Source organism: Antennarius striatus, chromosome 18 (genome assembly GCF_040054535.1).
Source record: "Antennarius striatus isolate MH-2024 chromosome 18, ASM4005453v1, whole genome shotgun sequence".
NCBI lineage: Eukaryota > Metazoa > Chordata > Actinopteri > Lophiiformes > Antennariidae > Antennarius > Antennarius striatus.
Genome location: NC_090793.1, coordinates 10386893 through 10412376, shown reverse-complemented (window position 1 = coordinate 10412376; position 25484 = coordinate 10386893). Strand labels below are relative to the sequence as shown.

The following is a 25484-nucleotide window of genomic DNA, read 5'->3' as shown; positions in this document are numbered from 1 at the left end:
GGAAGCCCTGAATGGAAACTTAGTTACCCGGGATTGTATCCATGTTTCACTCGAGCACATCAGACTGCATTCGCTGAGCTCCCCCATCTTGTTAGCCAGCCAACTTTCATTGTGCTTACAAGCAGCTTTTATTATCTCCTCCACTGATTTATTTCCCATTTGCAAACGCTGTGTTTTTCTTCGCAAATGCTCCTCAAGGTTTACCAGTTGGTCTCAGTTCGATCAGCTCATCTTGTGTTTACACAATGGGACAGGAGTCACGTTCAGCTGACTGAGAAAGTCAGTCAGTCAGTCATCTTCAGATTACCACCGCTGTATCCGGCGCAGCGGGTCACGGGGAGCCGAAGCCTATCTCGGTGGCATAGGGCATGTTTATACTAAAGGCCACGAGTCATGTTGACCAAGAAAGTGGCTCCATGATTACCTTACAAAAATTAAGTTAAATTAACAGCCCATACAAATGAAGCATTTGGACTGAAAGTTCATTTAATCAATTTTCAAATCGAAGATATTGTGGACCACAGATGTTTTGGGAAAGACATTTCGAATACAGTGTAGTTGGATTTCTGGCAGCTCTGTGACATAAATTTAAAAGAGTATAAAAATGTGACCTTTAATGTAACAATGTAAGAAATGGCTAGATTCAGAATACATACACCGAAAAAGGTCTTAAGGCAAGAAACCCCCAGTTGGCTCATTACGTAAAGTAGATGTGGATGAAAAATAAATTTCCGCTCTCTTCCCCCCTGAGAGTTACAAAATATTCCAACAGTAAATGCTAAGAAACAGAAGGGATGTATAACCCATAACAAATCCCCCCCCAAAAAAGTTTTAACTTAGCAGTTAATCAGAGCGCTGCTTACTGAAGTACTAGCATTACATTTTTTCAATGTGCTATTAAATACAACAAATTACCAGAGGAATTCAGCTGAAATAAACTGCATTCTTGTATTGCTACTTACAAAAATATACTATGGTGTCAAAAGATACGGACTTAGCCTGCGGTTACTGTTGAACTTTTTGACCAGGATTGTAAACAAGGCAAATGTAACACACACACACAAATGTGTTCAGTTAGAAACTTTATTTAATACAAATATGACCATGAGTCACAATTTGTTAGCTTCATCAGAACTGTATTTCTTCTTCATACAATTTATTTTGTTCTTTAAACATACTTTGAGTCACATGTCTATACAAGATGAAACAATATACAATTAAGGTACTTCGACTAGTCAGATATACTCCAATAGCAAGCATCACCTCGGAACTGAATGAAAGAAATATAAGACCATACACTCAAATGAAATAAAAGGCATCAGAGACAGAAGATGATCAGTTTGTTGTGACCATTTTCCACAACATTCTAGAAAAGAAAAAAAAAAGTATCCCAGGGTTATAGAGAATGAAGTGTGATTTTTTACACACAAGATGCTTTACTTTCATAGAAAGAATGGAATTTTATATTTATATATATATATATTAGATATTTTATATTTATATATATATATTAGATATTTATTTATATATATATATATATATATATATATATATATATATTAGATATTTTATATATATATATATATCCACCAAACTGCAGAGGACAAGCAACCAAATCAGAGCAAACATTTAATCGTCTGAGCTACACAGTGAATGCAGACACAGTGGAATGCCAGTGACATGGAGCAAGCCAACGTTGTATATTGTGCTTCTCTTCATTAAACAGCGGAAGTTTCAAGTCGAACATCATTCACAAAGTTACTGTTATGCCATTGTTACTCTGACTTGAGCTGGCAGCCTGATTCGTGTCATCAGGGTGGTACATCTGCCCACAAGTCTTTTCCAAAAAGACACGCATGCACTCAATGCCAGTGAAACACTTCCAAAACCTTACTGTACAGTTCTCTTCCTTTTTATTTTCAAAAACAAAAATGTCTCCTCCTTTGTTCACTATGGAGTCTGTTTTTTTCCTCGATTTCTCACTCATATGCAAAATGACATGATTCTCCTTGGCACGCAAACTAGCATCTTCGTTTTAGTATCTCACATTTAGCCTCACAAAAGACAAACACAAAGTAGCCTCAGCAATTACTTTAGCTGATATATCCATGGTGTCAGGAGGTCATTCACATCACAAAATTAGATCTCCTTATCCTGCATTAATTGCATATTCTGGGTTTTTTTTTCATCTGTGAAGACCCTCAGTGAAGTGACTGCGGGTGAGACGTGTTCTGAGTTGTATCTCTAGGTGTGTCAGAAAAGTCTCAGCAAAGTCATTGAGGGAACATGAGCCATAGATGAATGATCCTCACACACCGCCAACAGCAGCAGCACACACTAACACACACCCAAACATCATGCTGTAAGGAAAACCTTCATTTTAAGTCCCTACCAAATATGGGTACTTCCTTTTTTTTCTTCTTTTTTTTCACAAATCAGCACACATTTTAATACTGCAAAATGTAGATTCTGTGGGTTGCCAAGGAGGTGCTCACCTCACATGTTGAAAGGTCCACTGAAAATTGAGGAATGTGAATGATTTTGAGAATGGGATGCAAGACAAAAATAATGTCATAGAAGGTTGAGTAGATGCTGTTATGTCCATGCTAATTAATTATTTTCAGTCACTCAAAGGCATCAGAAATCAATAACTTAAACAGATAAATGATGATAAATAATGACTGCATTGCTGTATTGTTAACAAAACATGCTTGGTTTACCACGACTCATATAGCCAAATAAATATATTAAACAACAGCAAGACAATATACGGTGAAACTGTTGCACATCTAGCCATGTAACTTCACATATTTGTTGACAAAAGCATGTCCCTGACAAAAAAAACCAAAACCAAGTATGACTCATTTAGTATGAAGATTGGGAGATCTCCAGGCAAAAAAAGTAAATTTATACCTGCAGTTCGTCTGGAGGCGAGAGAGTCGAAAAGAAAATTGAGCACCTTTATGGCAGCTAACTTGTGTTATTATTACCGGCCAGCTAAATAGTTTACTTTATGTTTTGGTATATAATACTGTGAAGCCTCAAAATAAATGGATCTTGTTTCAATTGATGGCAAAGGTTTTTCACTTTGAAAGATCCAATTTTGCTCTTTCAGGGGTTTTAGAATTCTGAGAAAAATGTGACTCAAAAGAACATGGTTGTCTTCTTTCGTGCAGCTTGGACTCCTCAAGAGCTTCAGTCACCTCCCTAATGATAAAAACATCATGTTTCTGTTTTTTGTTTTTTTGAAGAAGCATGAGAGATAAGATGGGGTTTTGTCCCTGACAGGATATCTCTTTGAATGTATCACTGGGTGTGCGAAGAAATTATATAGTTAGTGATTAGTGTTTTGTCTCTGACGAATGAATATTTCCACAGATTATTCACGAGGATTTACTGTTCTAGAAATAGATTCCACTCATATCTAATGACAGTTTCCAAGAATTTCTGTGTGTTCAGATGTGAGTAATATACAGGAAAGTCTGAGTCTCGGTCCTACTCTAAAAATGCATTCAAGTTCACAGTCCAGCTGCATGTATAACACCTGCGTATCCATATGTGCCGGGTCAGAGCAGCTCATCGGGGTTGATGATCGGTAGGGGCTGCCTCCAGTAACAGAAAGAGCTGTACTCTGGCATGACGAAGGCCTCGTTCTGCTCTTTACTCAACAGAGGGAACACATGCTCCACCAGCTCACTAAGTCTGCCGTAACTGTGGAGAAATAGATGAGGTCAGAAAAACAGAAATACGAGTAGAGACACACACAATGGAAATAATTCTAAGCTAGACTGTAAAATCTGGAACCATTGTTTAGAGGTCACTGATGATCAGGCAAAATAAATAAAATGAAGATTTTTTTCAAATCTGACAAATTATGTAACCCAAAACTGGAACTAGATCAGTAAATGGGAATAGTAGCAATAGTAAAAGCAGTGGTAGTACCAATACTAGTAGTATTGGTCCCATTGAAGGCAATGAAACAAACCGCAGAACACTATTGGTGTAAAGAGGAAATTATATTCTGGTTAGAAAACAAGCCTTCTCGACACTTAAAAGACACTTAACAACATTAGCTTTCGCTTGAACTCATGTTTCTGTCGAGAAAACAAATTCAAGTCCAATAATCAAGCTCTCTTTCACTGTTTGGTCTCCACCACCCTCCTTGGGGAAATGTCTGGCTGTCTTGCTGTTAAACGCTCCAGTGTGTTCAACAATTAGTCAGTAACCTTGTCTGTCTTTATCTATCGTTGGGCAGGTGGTGATAAATGTTGCGTACTGCTGTATTCACATGAAGAAACTGTTGGTTCTGAGACTGTCCTCATTCACATTACGTCTCATTACATCCTGCTAAGCGGTCATGTAACAATTGTCAGGGTTTGTGTGTTCGTTCGTCCGTCCACCAAATATCTTCACAACCATTGCAGATACAAAAATGAAAGAAAAAGCACATTACTCGGGCGGCAAAGCGGATGAAAATGAGATGACATTGACCTTGAGAAAAGTAGGTCAAGTACAGAATTCAACCTTTGTAAATATTTTGCACATATCTCAGTAACCGGATAAGAAAACAAGACGAGAAAAAAGGCGTTATATTCAGAGAGGCAAGGGGATGACAATTAGATCACAACCTTGACCCTGAAAAACCAGGTCTAGGTCAAATTTTCCCTTTTATACCTTTATAGGTACACATCTCTGAAACCTGATGAGATACAATCACAAAACAGAAAGCTACATTTTCAGGAAGCCAGAATTCAGGGGTGTCGCGGGATGTTGCAGTCTCTGACTGCCTTGTTTATACTACTGATTCACTGAAACACTAAGACAGGTAATGTACTCACGAAGACTTGTTTCCCTTGGTCTGCTCCTGGATCAGCTCGCCCTTGGGGTTGACTGTGAAGATCCGGCACAAGGGAACCCCCACCTCCTTATAAGCAAACACATCCTGTCGGAGACAGAAAATGTAGTCAGTACATGACTCAAATACAAGCAAAACAAGTGAAAAGTTAGAAACTTGTAAACCTCCCACATTTAAGTTTGCAGGTGTTTTTTAGTTTGTATTTTTAATACCGGTAAGTTAAAAAAATAAAACAATATGCTCTTCCTCTTAGAAAGTTAAAGTTGTGAATAAAGCTATAATTTAAAAATGCGCTGAGAGTAATTGTACCACTGGAAGATGATTAACCCATTAGTAAAAATCAACTGCTGATTTCCTGCTTTAGGCTCATGTCCACTCATAATGCATTAGTCAGAAAATGCAAGATATAAGTACGGTATGTAAGTGTTTGCGGCTCTTCCTTTTCTTTGTCTGTTGATAGAGATAAATAGAGACTTGGTAATCAACTTGGGGCTTCTTCTGGGTGTTGGTGTTTATGCGGCGGAGGACACCAGGACGCTGTGCCCAGCTTGAGCTTCTTTCCACGGACAATGTCACCAGTCTCTACCAGTGCACTCAGCTCAGGTTCAACCCAGTACTGATTACATAGGGTTGTGTCTTCTCATTGACAGCTGTTGATCTCAGAATACATCATACACAGGTCTCTGACATGTAAAATGCGAGGTATTTAATTTCTGACATCTTCAAACATCCATTAACTCACATTAGCTCTATTCCCAAAGGCAGCGTAGAATGGCTGCTTGTTATGCTGGAACAGGTTTTTGATATCTGTAAGGCATTCAATCTTGAAGATCTCAGGTTTCTTCTCAATGACCTCCCTGAAACAAACAATTTGATTAGAAACACATATGCATGTCCTTACCACAGGTCGGGTTTGAATTAATGGTATCTTAATAAACCAGTAGCTTCTTTCCCAAAGTTATTTTTAAATCTATTTTAATATGAGTCATTCTTTTTCATATGCATCGTAACAATATGCATGATAAACTGAGAAGCATCCAGGAAAAAAGCTAGTTTAATGGATGGTTGCAATGTTTTCGCTGCATGCAAATGAAAGTATGAGGATAATGTAAACATGACAAATTCAGATGTTGGATAAGGTCAGTGGAAAAACCAACTAACATGAAGCATGAATGAGTCAAAAATGAGTAGTATCTCACTAACTAACTAACCTGGTAACAGCACAGAAAACCTTTTTTACTTGTGCTGACCTTTGACAGAGCCGGGACACAACTTCTAGAAAAAACAGTGGCTGAGGCCATGTTATGTGCCTGAAATTGCTAATGAACCCACATGGCATATCAGGGCTTGTATTTTATTGTTTACTGTGTATTGTGTGCATATAATATGTGATTTAGAGAGAAGATAGACACAATTTATTGCTTCTGACAAGCCAGTGACATTTATGTCCACGAAAAGCTCCAGTTGTATTAATGTGTCTTATGATGCAGCTTTAATTAACTTGACAATAAGTCTTTCATGAAATACCATGTATAAATCAGGATGTACTAAATTCAACCTACAGCTGTGTGTTATTGGATGTTTAGTAAATATTAAACATTTCTGAGCTCCATAAAATTTTAACTATGAATCAGTGTATACCAAGACATATTTTGCATCAGTTCCTAGTTTAATCATGCAATGAATGCAAAGACACATAAACCACTCATAAATACAAAGATAAATAAGCTGCCATCCTCTAAAGACTAACTAGCTGATAAAGAAATGTTCATGAAACATCATGGCAATATCTTAACATTTAGAAAAAGACAAAGGAAAAAACAGAGTGTACACACACAATATACTGTATATCTACATACATATATACAGTATAAGTGTGCAACCAATCACAGCACATCTGCCAGAAGGAATCACGTGAACAATATGGCTTAAGGCATCGAGCAGCGAGGCATTTTGTTGCTGTGACACCTTTCGTCCACACACCAACTCAGATATCCGGGACGAAAATGCTGGCCAAAATGAAGTTTTTTGAAAACGTCGGGTATGCGTTGTCGTGTGGACGCTTTAACTGAAACATTGTCTATCCGGGGGACGTCTCCCTGCAATGAAAACTGCTGTAAAGTGTGTGTGACCCGTGTCTGCATGTACACACAGAATGGACGGAGTTAAAACCGACTATTTTCTGAAGTGTAACAGCTCCACGTCGAAGACGCGTTGATAAACATGATAGACAGTTGGATATTTGTTCGTCTGTTTCCCACACTCTTATCGACTGTTTAAAGCACTTTTGTGTCTCACGAAAGTCCGAGCCTGACGGAACATAGCGCACTTCCAGGTGCCGTCAGCCAATAGAATGTGTGTACGGTATCATGCGACTGCCTACTAAAAATCCACGATGAGGTGGAGTAGCAATCGTTGATGCGCGAAAAACTGTATTTATATTGTGTATATATATATATATATACATACTATGTATATGTGACACAAACACATATACATATACACATACACTCCTACCTGTGGAAGGCAGAGAAGAGGCTGCTGGGAGACAACATGAGGGGCCCCCGAGGCAGAATGGAGCCGCCATCATTGACCCACTGCAGGTAGCCTCTTGTCATGTCTGCCATGCCAATGGCCCGCGCTGAACAGTACAAGAATTTATAACCATTCCTGCAAATGGGGAGAGTGGCACTGATTACTGGTTGCTCCAACACAGCTAATTCTGACAATCATTATCTACTACTAAGAATAAAATAAATAAATAATTGGACCAGTTAATTTGGTTTGCTTTTATAAACTAATACAGTCCACTTAGCAATTTACTGAGGCGCTATTTGATTTGTTATTACTGGTCAGTTAGCTCATTTCCTCCTTGGTGTGTCACATGATCTTGTCTCTGCATGATTAAAGCAGGACAGAAATTCATGGTACTTTCAGTCTCTACAACGAATCTTCTGTGATTATAGTTAAACTTCCTGAGTCATCCACCTGAAATCACCCCACGCAAAAACTGGGGGAAAAAAACAACAGAGAGACAAATGGGAATCAAACCCAGACAGTGCTCACCACTGACCCTTTCCTGTAGTTAATCAGCAGTGGAGTACACTTACTCAGCAACTGAGTGGTAGAGCTTGGCAATGCCCTGATGGGTCCAGTCTTTCCCCAACTGAGGTAGGATCTGTCCAAACACATCTGACCTGAGATATTAAAGACACTCATGTCATAAAAGCAGACATCTCCATCTGAGAAGTTAGATACAAAAATGTAGCATGTGTAGAATAACAGTATGTGAAATAAAATAAGGGAGATGAGTCATCCAGGCTGTTCAAAAGGTCACAAAGCACCATAGCTACTTTTCAACATATAATGACAGCATCATGGACTGGCCTCAACTAATGAGCACTAGTGGCCTATGGGAAGACACTGTCTCAACCTCAGCTGATGTCCGCATGTAAAAACTGAAATGTAAATGAACTCGTTATATTCCCTGTACTCTTGTTATTCAAAGAAGGCCACATGTCAGGATGGCCTAAAGGGCCGCAGAGATAATAAGCGCCCGTTACTCTGCACCTGTTTGATGTTAGACATGTATGAATTTATGTGTTTCAAACTAGTTTTAAAATTAATTTCAAATAAACTGTGGTATTTGGGTTCCTTACAAAGGTAATGACAATTATTACCTCTTTAATATCAAACATTAAAAGAATTACAAATAACATAGCACCACAATCTACAGGATTTCCTTAATATTCTTGTGACGAAGGGTGTTCCACATCAAGTAATCTTTTCAGAAATAGCTCTGTAATGTAAACTCAACGACTGAGAAGTTTGTGGTGGTTTATCGGCTATGTTCCCACTAATTTTTCATGTGTCTGGGCAAACACACAAGCTTCCTGAGCACACTGCGGACCACTGTGAGACACATCAGATGTGCATGCTGTGGCCACACAAAAATATCACACTTGTTCAAAACCTTGGATCATACATGGCTTATTAAAAGAATCAAGCTACAGCAGCGATTTTCATTTGTTAATTTTTAACGTAAGTGATTTGGTCCACAAGAATAAGACAAATATCTTGTTCTTCATGAGATGTGTAGTGTATTGTATGGGAGGGCCTGCTTTGGCCTTTGGCTATAGCTTTGGCCTATGGGTGATGTCCAGTTGTGGCCTGGCTGAGGGTCCCTGAATGCAGCCTTCAGACATAACATTTTGTTTATTAACATTAAAACATTCACATTTTGCACAATGAAGTGTGCTGTCGCTTGTGATACAATGTAAATACCTCTAACTCTTTCTGTAAATAATTATTTTTTTTAGTATATTTCTACTACCCATAAATTGTCTAGTAGTAACAGCATTTAATGATTTATATCCATACATAAAAAACTATAAATGTCATTACAATATTCACTAATCTGACTTAATTTTTAATTTATTTATCACGTGGTTGTACACTTTGTCCAAGTTAATGGCTTCGTCTGCTTCATGCTTTGAACTTACCGTACTCGAAAAGAAAAAAAAAATCTTGTTCCTCTATTTGCATAAACTCCGACAGATTCCATCTTAAAAGAACCACATTTCTTTTTTACTTTGGCTCAGTGAGTGGATGAGTCACTGCCCATTCATTTCCAATTGTTAACTAGCTAACCTGCACAGTGCGTGTAGCAGGGCACACATGCTCAATGCTGATTGGCTGCGTAACGTCAGTGAATCTTATCATATCACTGGCTGGAACAACAGTACTGGACTAATTAATTAGATTAGGTCAAATATTATATATCACTTAATAAGTTTGTATCGAATTTTATTTTGTGCGCAGCATAAATTTTCTTGTGTGCTGAGAATGTGCGAGCAGTGCGCAATTGCGCACTCGCACAGTTTAGAGGGAACTCTGGTGATCGGCCCATTTCACAGATGGAAAACAAGAAAATAGGGCAAGTGTCAATAAGAAAATAATTGAAAAGATGTGGTTCACGCATTTATTCTTCAGCAGGCATTTAGTCGCTTGGCAACTGTGTCCGTCAACTGTTGAAGGACACCTCTCATTAGAAAAAGTGCTCATGATTGTCCATATTTTACAATCCTTTAAGTTACAAATCTTTCAAAATGATAATTTTTTGCCTCATGTTGTCCACAAGCCGATCGGGGGGTGTCAGACTCGCTTTGTAAAAACACCTTAAAAGATCTGGGCAAAAGTTTTGCAAGCATAGAAGCAGATTTTTCTGAATAGCAATCAATGAAGCAAATTTCCCTGTAAATCTACATATAATGGGTCTTACATTATCATTTCCAACCAATTTTCTAAAACGACACATATTGTAGTGCAGCATTCAGATATGGAGACATTTGTTATGCTATCACATAAAAGCAGAATAACACCTGCTACAAACCAGCATCATATGTAGGGGCTTTGTAACTGCTGTGAAAGCCTTACTTGGTGATGGTGCCATCAATGTCTGAGATAATGACTTTGTCATCCCAGTTCCACAGGTAGATGGTGCCGTCGCAGCGGCAAGTACCCTGGTATTGGGTGGTGATGCTGAACGTCACATCATTCGGTCCCTCCTTCAATTTTAGAGTAGCCTAGTCATAAAGGAAAACAGGCAACTAGAGTAGGCAATTTCTTTCAATGGAATCAAAGTATTCCTCCAGATCAGCCATTACCTCAACTTTGGTTTATTCTAACACCCTACTGTTAACATGTGTCGGTCTTTAGCGCCTCCTGCAGGATTTAAGTAGCATGGGCACGGTATTGACCAGTGCTGCCCGGCAGGGGGCGTTCTACGCTGCTTCAGTAACCCTGAACAGTACAAATCACATCCACTACCCATCCATCATGTGCCCTGAAAGCCATGCACTTCTCCAGTTTAAGTATAATGCTAGATGTTAAGAATTCAGGCTTGACACCATGTAAGAAGCACTTACTATTTGCTCAGAGGAGAGTCGTAGTGACTTTCTATAAGTGTGTGGGCTGGGTTGGTGCTGACATTCCCCTGGTGGCAGTCTCTCCTGACTGGATGCAGTATTCATTTCCTTGGACTCTTCATCACTGGACGAGTCTCCCGCTTTAGATCTAAAGGAAAATGCAAATATCCACAACTTGGTCTAATAATAATCTGTAACTTTGTTAACAAAACTTGAGGCTATTTGTTTGAGACTTTGCTACTTTCTGACGCTTTGTTAATTCTTGATTCTAATGTTCCTGTCTTGAATATGAAAACAAAGTCAGTTAAATTTTACTTACATAATACGCCCTTCACCATCTGCCTTCTACTTGAGCCAAAACACTTCTATTGTTCAACTTGAGTCTCTCAATTAATATTGTGATTTTGTTGTTATAAAAGAATTACTGACATTTGGGATGTATTACTCATGCAAAAAAAAAGCCACTGGACTCATTTTATGTCTCATGAATGTTTTGAGTAACAAAAAACCCTTTTTACTACTTACGGCAAGGACAGATTCTCTGGAGCTAGAGAAGTTCCTTCCCCCTCCAGATGAGACTCCTCCGTAGTTTCAAGCTTAGTCTCTGACTAGAAGAATGGAAAGAACACGCATAAATATGGCCAAAGTAGATATAGGAAACAAACAACATATGGATGTAAGTCCATAACTAGTGATGAAATGTACACACCTGCTTCACTGTACTATCCACTCTTTTTCGCCAGAACCACCAGCGGCCTGACTTCTTTGGCATTTTCTCCTTCACCCAGGCGTCCTCTGTAGCCTTGGAAAATTAAGAACACAAAACAGTTTACACAGATCCAAAGTAGAGCAAAAGTAGTGAAAATTCACTGAACAGAAAAACAAGATCAAAGTTACCTTCGGTAGATTCTTCTGAAATGCTTGAAGACTTAGAATTAAAGGTGCAGCTAGTGTCCAATTATAATATCTGAGAAACAAGGCAGTAAGAGACGATGCTGATGATGTATCCAAAGCATCTTTTCTGCATCTCAAGTTATATAAATATGCTTATTTACCTATTTGCTATCTTCACTACCAAGTTGGGGTTATCTATAATTGCTGGGTTTTCAGCAAATTCTTGATAGGTGATGATATGCTCCATGAACCTTTCTGCAAACAGAGACAGGAAATGACTGTTAATTAACAGGAGTGGATAGAAAGATCAGTGGGCTCGAGTAATCAGTGTCTTACTAAAAAGCTACTATTACAATCTAAGAAAAACTAATGCAGTAGAGAAAATATGTTTGTATCCATGCACATTTCTTTATTGACACAGACGGCATGGAGGAAATACTGTTCGTATTCAATGCCAGCAAATATGTGCGACATGTAAAACAATTATCCACAGACATAAGAAGGAAAAGCCATTATTACACAGAACAAGCTGTTGTTTTGGAAAAAATGGTCTTCATCCACTGTGGCTGATATCTTCTAACGTGAATAAATACACCCGTCATTGCATACGAGTCTTTCTTCAATAAATGTACTAAGTGCACTTTCAACTAAATGACTTATGAGTGAAGCTGGTGTACCTTTGGATATTTCTGCATTTTCTGTGAGGCCTCCACATAGAGAAAGAGTGACATCAGGGAGGTCACTTGCTGAATCAGACATACACTCAGTCCCGCTGTCAGCTGCTGCGCTTCCCACCGACTGTGGAGACTGGGAACCAGAATGCATTTCTGAGTCCATCCAGTGCTTAGTGGCTGCCTCACATTCACTGGAGCAACAAAAGAAAAGGAAATCACTCCTCTAGGCATTTGCTCTTCTTTTAACAGAGGGACTATTTTTTTCTGTGTTTACTTTTGAAAATAGACTGCATTTCGTTTCCTTTTGAATTCAAACAGGTCAAGCAGAAATATTAAAAAGATGTTTCTTTCATTGTCAAACCTCTTCGGAAAATATCGTGCAGCAACGTCAGGTTCAAGTACATTCAGGTCATCTAGGTAAATATCCTCAGGCCCCTGATGCTGGCTCCTTTTAGGGACACCTTCATTCAACAAAATAATTATTTATCATTTAATTTCCATTTTGGACTGATGCACACTACAACTTGGCTGAACAAGTGGTTCCAAGAAGCATCGGTCTCACCTTTCTTCTTAGACGGTGAATCGCTTTGCTGGCTGTTAGTAGGGGTCGAGGTAGCCACAAGGATATCCAGGGGCTCTGTGGGGGTCATAGGGCTAATAGAAGTTAAGGTGCAGGCACGTGTAAGGGGATTCGGAGATGACACACTGGTGACAGGACAACGTGGCTCAGGTTTCACAATGGCACACACTGAGGAGGAAGCACCCTCTTCCTTTCCGATGTCGGTCTCATTTACCATAGCCTCAGAGCTGAGGATTACCCGGAAATGGGTGTTCTCGGATGGGGTGATGTTCACCATTTTTAGTACTTCAGGTTTTTCTTTTTTGGTAACCTGCAGATTGAATGTTGGGGGAAAAGATTTAAACAAACGTACAATGAAAAGTTTTAACTTTTTTTTAACAGAACGTTAGTAGAGAGAAGTACATACTCTGGCTGTTTCTGGAAACTCCCCCCATGTCCACTGCATGTGAGACTCAGCTCTGAGTAACCTCTCTGAGGGCATGACAACCAGCTCAGAGTCGCTCTTCGGGGAAAAGGCCTGAGACAAGCTATGACTTAAGGGAAAGAGAAATAAATGCAATTAATCAATTACACAGAGTCCACTAACTTGCCTCAACCCACCCTTGCAGATGAGTCAATGTCAATACACACCTGTCATCTGTCGGCCAGTCTCCATCAGACATTGGATAACCATCTGGGTTGCGTCTGGCTGCAGGTAACTTGGGGTCAATGTCTCTCATAGTGGAGACTGAAGGTGACCTAAACCCAGAGAGAAACAGATACATTTTCTGATAAATCCAACCACTTCTGTTCCAAAGTCTATGCCAGAGCGGTAAGCCGACAATGCTGAGCCTTACCTGGAGACACGTGTCACGGTTTCCTCGTCGGAGCTCAGGTCCATTTCAAAGATTTCTTCATTTTGTCCAGTGCTGGACATAGCAGCAGGCGTACTAGCAGAAATAGCATTACCAGTAGTGAGTGCCATTGGCGGGGTTAGCTCCTCCCTACGGGGGTCTCCTTTGTGCTTCTTCCTTCGCTTTTTCTTCTTCTTTGTGGGCATGCTACTGTGAGTGGGAAGCTCAGGCGGGTCCTCTGGGTCACCGGGATCTTCCTCCAAATCTTTTACTGGCATGTGCTCAATCTCTGACATCCAGAACAGGTGACTCTCAGTTGGGATTGGGGATGTGGCCAAATGAGCAGGTACAATCTGCTGAAGCATTAAGTGAGAAAGTAGGAACATAAGGCTTCAGCTAAGTACAACAAAATTGAAACACAAGCACCATCGATGATCTCTAGAGTTTAGTTTAGTTTAGCTCAGGGAAGCCTGTGGCACAAGTCCAGTAGAACAGGGATGGTGTTACTCTTGAGCTGTCAAAATGAGTCCACAATGGTTGGATAACATTTCACTTGAAGAATGTAACAACTCATTTCCACAGTTTCACATAAATATTTAAGTGTAAATACAAGCGTTAAAATTGTTCAACTTTCATTGAAAAAGAAATGCAGATCCATAAACATTCCTGACTTTTTCACTTAAGAAACATCGATTTCAAAACCGGCAAAAATGTCATTGCTGATACAATACAAAATTTATTTAAAGGCATTTCAGCTCAATTACCTTAAACAAAAATAAACATATGCTTGTGATATTTGCGTTGTAGGCTGTTTGTATTGTAAATTTCAACATTTTTGTTAGGGTTCAAATTCGATCTGTGGTGTAAGTGCATTGGGTGCATACATTCTGCTGCTCAGCTTCCTGAACAAAAAAGGCCTCTCCATTGTCACCAAGCTTCATGTGTAGGTTTACTGGCTCTCCGTTCACTTCAATGTCGATCTGAAAGAACATGAAGTCAATGTTATGGAACAAACATTTTGGAGAAAGGTTTCATAAACAATCAAAAAGAGACAAAAATGAAACTACAATGTATTGTATTTATTATTTCTGTATACAAGCATACATTATTAAACTGTTTATACTTTAGACAGATCACATAGCCCGTGACCCACGCAAGTGGATGAAGCGGGTAGGAAGATGATTGAATCAATGAATGGACCACATAGAAGGCCTGTTACTGCTTACTAGGGACAAGCAAGTACATCACCAGTGTTCTCTCTAAGCTGCTTGCCTGCGCAATTGCACACTACTCTCACAGTGTCAGCGCACAAGAAATTCTATGCTGCGCATAAATTAAAAATTTGATATACTGTAAACATATTGTGATATCCCGTGTGTTGTTACTGTTGTGTGTCCCTACCCTGAGTTGTTCTGCACGTGTGTGAGTTGCGTGTGTGTGTGTGTGTGAAACCTATGTGTGAAAACTATTTACAGAACAACCTCAAAATTGAGATTCAAATCAATTTTTTTTGATCACATGATGAGCGGGTGTGTGTGTGTGTGCGTGTGCGCACGCTATGTAACAGTTAAAATATGTACACAGCACATAAATCATTCATTTGTACTGAAGTGAGAAAGTGTCAAACTATGAGCAAGCAGGTAAAAAAAAAAAATTAAAATAAATGACTGGAGTGGAGGCGGTGACCGATGTGACACAAGCAGTTTTCAGCTCTGTCTGGTTAAATGCACCACGTATGTGTGACAAAACAAAACAAGAAACAAGTTCACCAAGTAACCTTAAGTACACCGAAATAGAGGCAAGCTGTGGAAAACCTAACGAGAGTGGGGCAGCAACAGCGACTGCTCTGCTATGGCTGCAGCCTCTGTAGGGAGGGGTGGGCGCTGTGTGTGACTGGCCAATCACTGAGTATGAAGACAGTCGGTTATGATGAGGATTTTCCTTCAGCATGAGCACGAGTATTGACAAATTTTACTCATATCATGCTCGTAATCATCAAAAATGCTTTATCCGTACTGGATACTCGTCTGAAATGAGTACCCGCCAGCAAACCCCGATCTGACCTGAGGCCATTCAAAGATCTGATACCACTAAAGGAAGTTACAGAATTTGTGTCCAATAAAAAGCCCTGCAAAACTAAAAACCTGAATCTGATTAAACGGACATGATGTGTGCCTACAATATTCCACAAATGTAAAAAGAAAATTTAAAAAAAATGTAAAGACAAGAGTGGCTCTACATGCCCCAGGGGCATAGAAACAGGTCCTGTCTGAACCTGAAACCAAATCATCAATATCAGCTCGCAAACAATTTCCACTGACATCTTAACTTAACATCTTAACATCTTAACTGACTCTCACGATTCTTCATGTTGTCATGTCATGTTGTTTATTTAGCTAAAGTCGTTTAGTGCTGATGCCACTGCAGCTCAAGGTAGTTAAGGGGAATGTATGTACAGTGAGTGACAGTCCAGAATTTCAATTCCCACTTAATAATGAGCTTGAACAGGTGAGGGTTATTCACAACCTTTCAAAATTAGGGCAACAGCTCTCTTGAGTGGCCAAGTTGTTGATTTGTCATCACTATACAGGAATATTAGAATTCCTAGAGACAACGGGTTCCAAAAAACACCTAAAATTAAAATATTCTATCGAGTTGTTAATCTCTGATGGTATGAGAAAATATGGACCACCCATCCAAAGGAATAAATTTGAATTTGGCAACCACCATTTCATGCCCACTCTGAACATTCAAAAAAATTATTTGCATGTCAGGAACACACAGTTAATTTGTTTCAACACGGTCTAAAACTATCACAAACAGCATCCCTCAAACACTGGGACACGTGCATAACCATTACACAACAGCTCTTGTAGCTGAGGCCTACTTCCTCACTTTTCACCCGCCTCCTCCTCCCACACTGAAGCTGTGGTGCTGTTTCCATAATAACCATTCAGCCCACCCTCCAAACCCATCAGAATTCTGGGCAGGTGGTGATGCTGTCTATCCCCCACAAACCCTTAACAATGTCTGTTCCACAAGCTTTAGTCAAGCCAGAGAACATTACTTTATGTAGAAAAAACAAGTCCCCCAGTGATAGAGGTGGTGGGAAAAAGAATCGTATTATCTCTGTGTGAATATAACCATTTTAATAATTAAAGGATATCATGAATTTCTATACAAGTTGATTAACTTGCCATTTACCTTCACAATGCCCGCCCAGCGCAATCCATAATTTGTCAAGACAAAAGTCGTTACGTCACCACGTTGATTTTTGAGTACATTGGGTGCACTTGGTTTATAATACCAATACATTTGTTTTCATATGTTTGGTATGAAGTCTGATGTTATTGTTTTATCGTGGAATTTCCAAGGGTTCAATAAAACAAGTATCGTCTCCATGTTGACTCACACACACACACTCACTTATTAGGCTATTTTTCAGTCTGTTTTTGAAAAAATCAAAAGGCAATAAGAAAATAGGTTCAGGAGGATGTACATCATGTACACACCTACACAGTCATAATGACGAAAAACTGTTGTAATTATACAACAATCACAAACAACTTTGGACCGGAGCCACAACTTCTGTATGACAACACAGAACACTGATGTCACATTTTACCAATTTAAAAGTTTTATTTCCATAAAAATGCAGTTGATTGTTTGTACATCCTTCTCACACCTTCAACACTGGTAATGTTCACCAGAGCCTGAGCTGACGCAATGATGAAACACAACATTAGCTAATGATGTATGTTTTATGATGTAGCTACAATGAAATGGTCGTTTGACCAGGAACATCAAAGTGGTTAACAGGAAATGAAGACGACAATATGAAGGTAAGTACAAGCTCTGACTATCTACAACATACACCCACTTACCACTTTTTCTTTGGAACGCAGCACACCCAGCTTGCCAAAGCGCACATGAAACGGTGAGCACTGATAGGTGCCATCTCTCTGGCGGACAACCACAACATCGATGCAGCCCGACAGAGTGGCCTGATTAATGCCCTTATATAGCTCTTTGACCGTCACCAGCACCTGACCCGCCAGCTGGCCCACGTAGTTCATGGTGTCCGCCTACAGGGAGAGGAAGAGCAACATGTTAGCTGAAGCCATTTCCATACGGAGATTGCATGACAGCGCCACACCTAAGACCTTGAATGACTATGTGTTTGTTATTTACGTGGAGCAAACTAATGGTATCACCATGGCCAAGTTGTATTTTTAAAAAGTGAGATGGTGTTTTGTGAAGTGATTACGTTGTGATTAACACAATTTGTTGGAAAATGTATCTGTATACAGCTGTGTCTGTATTTTCTTCATCTCTGGAAACTAAAAACTGTTTTTTATTAATTTTACTTTTATTTGAAAGCTGCAGAAATTGCAAAACTAACAGTCTCCCACTAACTACAGAAACACAAAAACAAATGTGCCAAAACAACAAGCACAAACATGTAGGAAGGTCATTACAGAGCAAATTCTAGGTTAAATCAAATAATGCTTGTACCCAGAAGCTGGCTGGAGAGGTGCCAACATTTAGTAGTTAGGAATGGAGTACAGTGAGGCAAGCACATCCAACCTACTGCTATCCATGTTGTTAGTTCTACATGGAGTCAAACATAGAAATACACATAAGTAGTTGCTGAATTTTGCCAGATCAATATGGTGTTTGAAATTTTGGATAAGACTCGAAGGCAGAGATGATACATCATGCCCCTCTCTGTATATTTCTGACCATCTCTGATACAAGTGCCACATCACCGTCCTCATTCTTCTTTCATTGCACAAGCAAACACTAGCCCCAATTGCAACCTTAAAAGTGATTCACCGGTAGAGTATTTGGTAGAATTGATGGAAATAAATAAACAGGCAAACACACAAGCTACCACAACAGACTGAGTAATTGTGGTAGGCCTTCCAGCATCAGACACAAGCTGTGACCAGCTAACATGTCAATTCTGACTCACCAGGGACCACGAGGACCTCAGAGACAAGGAGACATGTTCGCTGCTGTCTGTGACTTCCTCTGTACTGCTTCCCAGAAACTCCCTTTTCTTCACTGATTTCTGTATCTTCATCACTTTTTCCTTGAGCACCAGCTCCTTCTTTACCCACCTCACGATATCAGAGGTGGGTAAAGAAGGAGCTGGTGCTCCTTCTCTACCCAGATGGTTCCAGTGAGTACTGGAACCATCTTTTTTCTCCTCCTGACAATTGTGATAAAGGTGCCCTGCCATCCTGAATCCAACACTAATATGACCCACCTAATCACACTGGACTAGCCCTCCCTAGGGTGACTATAGTACACTGCAATCTGATAACAGTGGTGATTGTGTAACACTATCAACTTTGTCGTATTTAATACTTACTGACCAGTACTAGACACTGTGCATTTATTTCTTGCCTATTTTGTGTTCTGTTGAAATGTAACTGTGTAGCCGTTATTGTTGTCTCAATCTACTCTGTTCCATGCATATATTTATATTTTGAATGTTCCATTTCTTTATAACTCTTTGGAGCAATTAGAAACGTAATTCCTCTCTGGATTAATAAACGGTCTATTTTATATTATTTTTTCTAAGGCTACTTTTTGCAGGATTTGCGCTCGTGTTCTTCCTGTTAGCTGATAGGACACAAGGGATTCCGCCATTGTGACGGCCTCTTATTGGTGGTAGTGTGAGGCTGTGCGATGGGGAAGTTAAATTTTGTGAAGAGCTACTCAATGTTTTTAGCCTGATAACAGTAGAGGCTTGGGGGGGGGTGCAGTACTATGATGTGCGACTTTGAGTGACATGTACTGTACAATTGTTACATCCCGTGAAGGGGATGTATTGTAATTGTCAGTGTTTGTGTATTCGTTCTTCCGTCCGTTAGTCTACCAAATATCTTCGCAACCGTTGCAGATAGAATATGAAAAAAAAAAAAAAGCAGATTACTCGGGCGGCAAAGGGGATGAAAATGAGATGATGACATTGACCTTGAGAAAACTAGGTCAAGGTCAAATTTCTACTTTTACAATCAGGAACTGGATAAGATAGAAACACGAGGGAGACGGCCAGTGTGAGTAAGACCATAGATCAAAGCTAGTGTTTTAATACACCAATGCTTTGATTTACCCTGACCTATGAAAGTAGGTCAGGGTAAAAATTTTAATTCAGAGACTGCAACATCTAGCAAACTCAGGGGTGTTGCAGGATGTTAGTCTCTTACTGCCTTGTTACATGTATTTTCACCCTGGAGGTATTATTAACATTTATATTATTAACATAACAGTGTTACTTTCATTTTTTATACTGTTTGACATGGATAATACATAAATACCAGGGGCTACTTACGTTATTCTAGAACCGTTCAAGTACTGATAAGGGTGTGTCGCCACCATTGTTTGTTTTTGCCTTTATGGTGCACGTATTTTACCTTATAGATACGCCTGTAGATACAATGAATGATTAGATCATAGAGTAATGTTATACGGAAGTAAATGTTTATTGGGTCCCGCGGCTAGTTCCCGTTCCTAGGACAAGCTTTGGGAGGTATAGGTGTGTTCATCTGTTTCACGTTTTGAGGAGTCTTATTTTTAGGTAAGCAGGGTGATAGATCTTACAGATTCACTTTTACTTGCATTACTATTTATATATAGTTAATACTACTTCCTCTTTCAAGGCATTCTGTCATCTCATCATATACTTACAAGCTTGATTGTAAAAAAAAAAATTGTCTAGTTTGAAATTAGTCTCTAGTGATGTTAAAAAGACTTAATGGCCCAGTTAAAAGGGGTAGAGTGTTTACTCACATAAATCTTAAAACAGAAATTTCTTTGTTACAGGAGGCACACTTAAGTACCAAAGACCTGACTACGGATGAGCGGATGAAGATGGATGGATCTTTCAAAAAATAATAAATCGTTTGCTCTATTTCATATGTCCATTCAGTGCATATGAAGTCAGACACTCAAGACTCTCGCATCTAAACACTAATTCCAACATGATTTTATCATCAGGAAGTTCTCACTAGTTCAACTTCTAGCATCCTGCTGCATGAGGCTCTTCCAAAATGCCTCATTCCTACTATCCCATCTGCAAAGACTTTTGTAAACTACCAAACAAAACAAAACCGAGTAAAGGCTTTCCATTCATTTTTATCATGTGAGTTTGAATTAGTGATACTAATACACAGATTATCAAATCAGATGTAATAGAAAAAACAATTACTTGATTCATAGTCTTCAGCTGGACAGACCAGGGGCTATTTGTTTGGATGAAAAAAAAACAAAGGAATCAATCCTAAAGTAAGACTGGGCCACAAGACTCATGTTACATTCCTCCAAGATCATGTTAGACATCAGTGCATCAGATAATCTTAATAATTTCTGAAGATTCTCAGTCATCCAAGTCATGGTGGATGAGTTAGATGACCTGCATATTCATGTCAGTGCAGTGAGGAATGCCTAGACATGCCCAATGAGCAGACAAAACCACAACACAAGTGGATAGCAAAACACAAGAGGTCATAAGCCTCAGGGCAGGACACAGCAGTCTGTGATTGGAGGACAAGGAACACTTGGGTGAAGATAACAATGTACACATCTTGGCTAGTTAAAACAGATAACTTGAGGGAGTAAAGAAATCTATGTAAAACTTGAACGACCACCCCTCAAGAGATCCATCCACTGTCCTGCACAAACAAAGCAGTTTCAGGTTCCCTCCCCAGGATACTCAAATCTTATTTGCATGACTTTGGGGAGCAAACGACAAACCCATCAACCGAATGGATGTCAGGTGACTGCCAACTTCTCGGTATGGGAGCTACAACCCAACGGTGAAACCTACATGACTGGGTTTCAACAACACTCATAACTTCACAACCTCAACTACCACCACAGGGTTAAAATACTAGAACTCCCCCAGGGCCAGTTCAAAAACTAAAGAAACCTATTTGATAAGCTTGTCCTATAAGTCCAAATGTCATTCAACACAAAGATCAGCCTAATAATCATTTGTGTAACAAGAACCATGAAACTTTCCGGTAAGTGAAGGAACAACATTATTTACATAATCTTCCTCAGCTTCTACAAGTCCAGGGTGCAAAGGTCAGACCGAGTGAAATACATGTGATTAAAGTATGTAATATAATCCACACACACAGTGTTAAACACACAGGTAAAAACAAAACCAATATCAAGACAGCCATCTTTCAAATTAATGGTTACACTCAGCTGCCAGGTTACTTTGTTAATGCAACTGCACAGAGAAACATATCTGACAAAAACATCCACAACCAAATGTGATAAAAATGTATCTCTATAAAAGTTTCAAGGAAGCCAGAATGGCGAGGAAATCAAGAATAAATGCTAGGCTGTTGGTGAATTTTTGCAGGTAAAGCAAATAAAATACATCCGATGGCAAATAAATAAAATGTATTGGTCAATGGTGTTTATGCTACAAGGGCTGATTGTAACTTCAGCTTGGATTTTGAAGTGTTACCTAAGATGACACGGAAGTGGTCAATGATTAAGAGACAGTGTGACTGTCTGCTCTTTAAAATCTATATAAAAGCGTACTTCAAATCTACTTGAAGTTTTGGCGTGAAGTTACGTCAAGTATTATGTATTATACACAGCTGGATGTTGGTCGGTCGGTTAAGGAGACAACACTATTGAAACAAAACATCTGCAACATTAACAAAGGACAAAGCATGAACTGCACAGCTTATAAAGCACACATTACACTGGTGTTTGTCTACATGTGGCGTTAAAACATGGATAAAACCAGCGTAACTCATCATTAATATAGAAATTTCGTCACGTCGCACCAGCAATCTGCCGTCCGGAGAACGGATGTTACAAAACGAAACAAAACAAATATGAATGTGAATATAAAATTTGTAAAATGTAAAAAAAAAAGATGACTACGAGGTCAGACTCAAAACAGTTAAGCAGGAAAAAAAAAAATAACAAGAGGTGAAGATAAATGAATGGAGACGGTTCTGCGTTCAGGTTTGCTAGTGAGTCAACACCGGGCTAGCTTCAGCGTCAGAAGGGCTACCGTTACCAAACAGGAAGAGTCTGATAACGCCAGCGTTTAACATGAAAAAGGATCACAGGATTATTTATGAATTACCGTAAATGAATTAGCAGCCACGATACTAACAGAGTCAAATGAATCTGCCGGACCTAAAATGTTAGCCATATTACAGAATGGCTAACATTAGCTAACACTATAATCACAAGCGAGCATTACCACAGACAAGCGGCTACCAAATGTGTTTTTAAAAAAAAAATCCGCGAAACACTAGCCTTTCGTTTACTTCAGCGGGATGCTGACGATGAGAGCACTTGTTGTTGCTTCACTGAGTTCCCATGTCTTTGCCCGTGGATCTCCTCACAAGACCTCCTAACGTGTCCGCTTTGAACCACCGTGGCTGACTGGTGGAGCCTGAAACAGCTTAATGGGGTTGATGGGGCAGAGAGCCTCACAGTGGGGGCGCCCTCACACAGTCCGATCGGTCCTAGATTCAACAGTTTACGACAATAAGGAAGTCATTAACTCCAGCAGCTGATGTCAGAGGATATCCCCACATATCTCCTCATCTATGTTTTAATAAACTTACTTGAAAACACCACGGTGTCACGCTTTAACTCCACCCACTCGAGCGCCCAACCAATCACAGCGCATCTGTGACCAAGAGCTCCTGATATGAGAGCATCACGGAATTAAATAAACCTCTGTCACCACAAAAAATAATATTTTTTCTGTTTAATGTCCATTGTCATTTAATGTGTACAGTTTTGGCAGGCGTCTACCTGGAATTTCGGGCCGCTAGTCGAGTTAGCTTCACGTTTGCCCATGTCTCTCACTTACGGAGCCGTTTGGCTCCATCAAACACAGCGGTTTATGTTCTTTGTGACGGACCTCACGTTGTCGTGTGAGGAATCCCGATGCTTTATTCGCCAGGACCGAACTCACGAAACCGGCGTCTACCCGAATGGCCAGACCGTAACGCCAAAGTGGCCTTCGTCATCACTTTTTCCGTCCCACACACAAGGAGCTGTTACGGCTTCATCGGACACAGCGGTTTGTTTTATTGTGACAGCGAAAAAAAAGAAAAGAAAACAATTTAAATAATATGATACTATTGTTTTATCATGGAATTTCCACGGGTTCCCGCTAGTATATTTGAATGAACTAACTTTCAAACTTCACTGTCACGTTGTAACTCCACCCACTACCTGTCAATCAAGCACCCAACCAATCACGGCGCCCAACCAATCACGGCGCATCCACCAGAAGGAATCACGTGAGCAAACATGGCGTTAGGCATCCGGCAGCGACTTTTTGTTGCGGTCACGTCATTTTGACAATGCAGATGTCCAGGACGAAAACGCTGGCCAAAGTGACGTTTTTTGTAAACGCCGAGTCTGCGTTGTTGTGTGGATGATGTAAGCGAAACTGTTTCTATCCGGAGGGCGTCTCCCTGCGACGAAAAGCGCTGTGACGGTAGTGTGTGTGACTCGTGTGTACATGCAGGCACAGAATGGACAGCGTTAAAACTGGCTATTTCCGAAGACACATTGATAAACATGCTTGATAGTTGGATATTTGTTTGTTTCTTTGTTAATGAGTCGTAAAGTTTATATATTTATTTATTCACTCAGTCATTTATTCCCTCGCTACACCACTTCTGGGTCGGACCGGGATGTGCTGTCTGCTGGTGGGAGAACTCTGATGGGTGTGCATGGTTTATAATACCAATACATTTGTCTTCTTACGTTTGGTATGAAGTCTGATATTATTGTTTTATTGTCAAATTTCCACGGATTCCCGCTAGTATTTATTGACATTTATTACAAAAAAATTATGTTTATAAGTGAGGGATAAAATGCCATCATAAAGCTGGGAACTCTTTAGGTTCCATTTAGAAACCCTTTGTGGGCCTAGAACCGCATAAACGCCACAAACTAAGAGTATTGCAAATCAAATTATTCAACTTTGATAAAGGTATTTCTATAAATGAATAAATAAGTTTGTTGGATTATTTCAAGATAAAACGAAACCTCTCTTATGCAGGTACACCTTTATTACAAAAGTGTTTTGAAAAGGAGACATCAACTTTTGTTTACCTTGTTCATGAGCCTCAGGCTAAATGCACCTGTGTCCTTTCATTATACCTGAAATACAACATTTCCCCACTTTCAACACACCCATCTGACATTATCCTTGATCCTTTTGATCACTTGTACAGAACGGTCACAAAAGTGTGCCGTGTATGCCCCAAAACTTTAAATACAGCCTTGTAGATTGTGGGACACCAGTTTAAACTGCCTTGTGGTCGCTGTCACACTCAAAATACACTACAGCCATCAGGGTTTTCTAGCTGCACCTCTCAAACGAACTGTAAAAATGACAATGGCCAACAGAATCATTTAAATAACATACATGCACCCACTTTAAATAACACAAGTTAAATAGAAACAAAGGGCTCAAATTATCAGATTGTGTGAAATATCCACAGACACATTTTACAATTGCAAATCTGCATTTTTTTATATTATACATAAACTTGTTTTGGGTCCAAATTTTTCCTAATAAGATACTATAGTATTGTGTGAAGAATGAGTTAGGTTTTTCTGCCAAAATGTTGTTTTTAAAACAAAAAGTGATGATAAATCAGAAATATCTCACAATTATAGATTACATTAACCACTCACATTGGC

The 25484-nt window shown here is 39.5% G+C and overlaps 1 protein-coding gene across 2 annotated transcripts; it reads right to left on the bottom strand.

The window, feature by feature from the left end:
• Positions 1-1075: 1075 nt before the first annotated feature.
• On the bottom strand, positions 1076-23349 carry lpin2 (lipin 2). Of its 2 annotated transcripts, none has more exons than XM_068340848.1 (20): positions 23067-23349; positions 17648-17848; positions 14648-14743; positions 13767-14119; positions 13561-13668; positions 13337-13463; positions 12913-13240; positions 12712-12811; positions 12354-12541; positions 11838-11931; positions 11680-11749; positions 11492-11584; positions 11308-11390; positions 10783-10930; positions 10292-10440; positions 7966-8052; positions 7373-7525; positions 5598-5712; positions 4839-4942; positions 1076-3711 (listed from the first exon to the last, which is right to left on the bottom strand). In XM_068340848.1, the coding sequence occupies exons 2-20, from the start codon at positions 17837-17839 to the stop codon at positions 3567-3569; spliced, it is 2733 nt and encodes a 910-aa protein (XP_068196949.1). In that variant the 5' UTR covers positions 17840-17848; positions 23067-23349; the 3' UTR covers positions 1076-3566. The 2 variants fall into 2 exon arrangements, with proteins under 2 accessions (XP_068196949.1, XP_068196950.1); XM_068340849.1 differs by having other exon boundaries at positions 13767-14116.
• Between the last annotated feature and the right edge of the window lie 2135 nt (positions 23350-25484).